This window comes from Crocuta crocuta, unplaced genomic scaffold (genome assembly GCF_008692635.1).
Source record: "Crocuta crocuta isolate KB4526 unplaced genomic scaffold, BGI_CrCroc_1.0 scaffold328, whole genome shotgun sequence".
In the NCBI taxonomy this organism is placed as follows: domain Eukaryota; kingdom Metazoa; phylum Chordata; class Mammalia; order Carnivora; family Hyaenidae; genus Crocuta; species Crocuta crocuta.
Genome location: NW_027529645.1, coordinates 488,685 through 492,680, shown reverse-complemented (window position 1 = coordinate 492,680; position 3,996 = coordinate 488,685). Strand labels below are relative to the sequence as shown.

Below are 3,996 nucleotides of genomic sequence, written 5' to 3'. Positions count from 1 at the left end.
TTTTTTTTGCTACCCATATATTCTCTTAACACATGGTTAAGCTGTTGTATGATCTAGTATTTAAAAAATACGTAGATTGTTACAATTGAAGCTTGATTTGGCTTAACTGATGTTTATTATAAAAATAATCATAAATAAGCCTTTTCCCCTTTGTAGCTTTGTGGGGAAATAATTTAAAAATTTATGATTTATGTTTCTGCTTAGGTTCTGATCTCAAATCCTTATACATTTATTAGATTGAATACATGCTGACACTATAATGTGACTTTCTGGTTTGAAATTAAAAACATGTGAAATTGTTCCTATTCACTTGACCAGAGTTTTAAATCAAGGTAGGAGCACTTGGGACGCCTACATGGCTCAGTCAGTTAAGGATCTGACTCTTGCTTGGCTCAAGTCATGATCTCACAGTTTGTGGGATTAAGCCACATCAGGCTCTGCATTGACAGCATGGAGCCTGCCTGGGATTCTCTCTCTCCGTCTTTCTCTGTCCTCTCAAATAAATAAATAAACATTAAAAAAAATTAAAAAGGTTTAAGCACTTTGCTTAAACATTAATTTAGGAATATAGATAGGTTAATTCCTAAATGCTGTTTCTTTTCCATGTCAGACAATAGGCTGGTAAGGTATTGAGCTATGATTCAAATGTGGACTTTTTTTTTCCTTTTTATACCAGTACTCATACATTAAAAAAATGATTACATAAGTTCATATTATAGAATTTCTGAAAAATAAAAGTCAAAAGGAAGAAAAGCCAGCAGAAATAACCACTGTTAACTGTTAAATATTTTGGTGTTAAATCTCTTTTGCTTTCTGTGGGTGTTTATTAATGTATGGTTTTTATATATCCTTGCATTTTTTGTTTTAACAAAAAATGGAATTATACTGTGTGCTGTTTTGTAAACTTGATTTTTATTACACCATATAAAGCAGTAAACATATTTCCTAATGACTCCATAATGTACCATTGTATGTATCATATAATCATACCTTTATTGTTGGACACTGAAGTTGTTACCAATTTTTATAAAAAATAATGTTATGCACAGGGCTTCTGGCTGGCTCAGTCAGTGAAGCATGTGACACTTGGTCTGGGGGTTGTGGGTTTGCACCCCACATTGGGTGTGGAGCCTACTTTAAAAAAGAAAAAAAAAGAAAAGAAATAACACTATATTTTCATATAGAAATTTCTATACAGTGTTTTCTCCATATAGTAAATTCCTTTAATCAGAGTTCTTGAGAAAACCCAGTCCTATTTTCTTTTCTCCCAGAAGAGAGTTTTCTCTTGAATTTAGGTCACTGACTTAACAAATATTTTTGATCATGTACTGTGTTTCAGGTGGTGTGCAAGGTGCTGGGGCATTCAATAGTGAGCAAAACTGATGTGTGTTCCCCCCCTCCATGGGTAGTTGTCTTGAAGGTTAAGATGTGGGAGTGTCTGTCAAGCATAACTAGCAGGTGCTAGATAGATGTTTGAATATTCCAACATGTCTTAGGTATTGATTCTGTAGTCCAGCCAGTCTTTATCATTTATGTATTTATTTTATTTATTTTATTTTATTTTTATCATTTCTGTATTTAGAAATTGTGTCCTATAAAGTTTCATTTTAGATTTTTTTATACAGCTCCCTTTTTTTTTTTCTTATTGTAGTTGGTGGGCCAGTTTATTGCTAGAGCTGTCGGAGATGGGATTTTATGTAATACCTATATTGATAGTTACAAAGGAACTGTGGACTGTGTACAGGCTAGGTAAGTAAATTCATTTTCCTACTTAGAATTTCAAAATTGGGGAAAATTCTACAGGATTTTATTGAAATGACATTTGAGTTAATCAGACATTGTGGACATCTGTTTGTCATTTGTGTATATTCTCCACTGTTAAAAAAAAATTGAGGGGTGCCTGGGTGGCTCGGTTGGGCATCCAACTTCGGTTCAGGTCATGATCTCATGGTTCGTGGGCTCGAGCCCCGTGTCAGGCTCTGTGCTGACAGCTAAGAGCCTGGAGCGTGTTTCAGATTCTGTGTCTCCCTCTCTTTTTGCCCCTCACCTGCTCACACTCTTGTCTCTCTCTCTGTCTCAAAAATAAATAAACTTCAAAAAACTAATTGAGAGATTGTTGACATAATAGGAAGAAGACAATACTATACTGTAGAAGTTTGGGATTGTAACTAAGCCATTAGCTGTCTTTATGTCAAGCCACTCTTCTCTGGGGCTTAGTTTTCTTACTTAGAGACAGGAAGGGTTGGACTGAGAATGTTTAAGGTCCATTCAGGTTTTCACATTCTGTAATTAATATTCTAAGAAGATGGACAGTATTAACAAAGGAGCCCCATTTTTAATTTCATTTTATATCTATCTGCTACAGAAATATTAGGAAATAATGTTTTCACTCTTGTTCTTTGGTATAATTAATTTTAAGCTAAATGTGATATTTGGGAGTCATGCTGTATGATTTTTTTTTTTTTTTTAACTTCCTGGAAACTTAAATTTAGTGCCAGGAGTTAGATTTGCTCAGGTGTAGATGTTATCTTAAATTTCTAGGACTACTTCAGGTCACAATGGAATGGTTGCCCTAGTGGGAAGGTGTAGAACTATGTAAAAGTTAAGCTTTTTGTGACATATGTCTACTCAGTATAGATCAATTATCTTGTAATAAGGTTAGATTTTTGTTTACTTAATAGAATATGAGAATATTAACATGAAAAGAAACTTTTTTTTTGCTCCCAACTTTTTATTTTAAAAAATCGTTTTTTAAAAGACCTTTGAATTTTAGGTTGATTTTATGTTATGTGAAAGCTTTTAGGTCATCCTGAAGCATTTCCAAGTTGTCAGTTATTGTTGTTGTTGTTATTTTTGGTAGAGCTGCTCTGGACAAGGCTACTGTTCTTCTGAGTATGTCTAAAGGTGGAAAGCGCAGAGACAGCGTGTGGGGCTCTGGAGGTGGGCAGCAGTCTGTTAACCACCTTGTTAAAGAGGTAACTACTAGTATTGTCTTTAACTTAATATACATGTATTCCTCTGGGGAAGTAAACTATGCCCTCTAGCTGGTGGTTTTGTAGATAAAAATTAAGTTCTGTCTTAAAGCTATAAATGGAAAATTGGATAACCTTTGTGTATTTGGCTTTATTCCTGGTGCTATGAATTACACAATAATTATATAATAATTATTAAATTTTTATATGGTTTCCCTGATTAAAAAATAAGACTGTGTTAATAAGTTAAAAGGGCCTTCATAAGAAGGCTGTATTTGAACCTGAAAGGAATGCCTGAGGTCTTTTCTTCTATTAGTATTTAAAATTTTTCAAATTTAAATAAGACTTTTTATTTTGTAGTTACTCAATAAATTTAAAAAAATTTTATAGAGAAAGAGTGTGAAACATGTAGAAGGGCAGAGGGGCAGGAAAGAGAAAGAATCTTAAGCAGGCTCTGTACTCATTGTAGAGCCCAGTTCAGGGCTTCATCCCACGACCCTGGGATCACAACCAGAGCTGAAATCAAGGGTCCAACATTCATCTGACTGAGCCACCCAGCCACCCCACTAACTACATTTTTAAATGAGCAATTTGAAACGGGATATTCTCAGATCATAAGTTAGGAATTATGAACACCAGAGTAGATCAGAGTGGTAGTTTTTTGTAAGGAGGTGCACTACCTGTGTGCATGCTTTAAAAGTAATTGATTTCATTAAAATGTCAGATTTATTCTCTATGGATTTTTTTTTCAGGTAGTAATGTTCTATAACAAGAAATCAGAAAAAGTGTTTAATCTTATTTGTAGATTCTTAAGAAAGTTAGAAGTCTTATAGTTCATGTGCTTCTGATTTTTGAGTATAATCGTTTCATGTGACTATAGTTTTGATATTTAATAAACCTTTTAATGATAAGTGTACCTAGTTTGAGGGTTAAGGTTATTAATAGATTTCTTGACTAGCCTGCTTTTATATATCTTAGGGTAGATAAGTTGGTGTTTGTAATGTCATGATTATAATATCTACTT

At 33.6% G+C, this 3,996-nt stretch overlaps 1 protein-coding gene across 1 annotated transcript in view; it reads left to right on the top strand.

Annotated features, from left to right (window-relative positions):
- Positions 1-3,996, top strand: part of PDCD4 (programmed cell death 4) — a 33,388-nt gene that overhangs the window by 18,407 nt on the left and 10,985 nt on the right. The window contains exons 7-8 of the mRNA XM_077762428.1: positions 1,652-1,749; positions 2,861-2,975. Coding sequence (XP_077618554.1) covers positions 1,652-1,749; positions 2,861-2,975 — 213 coding nt within the window. The remainder of the gene's footprint in view (positions 1-1,651; positions 1,750-2,860; positions 2,976-3,996) is intronic.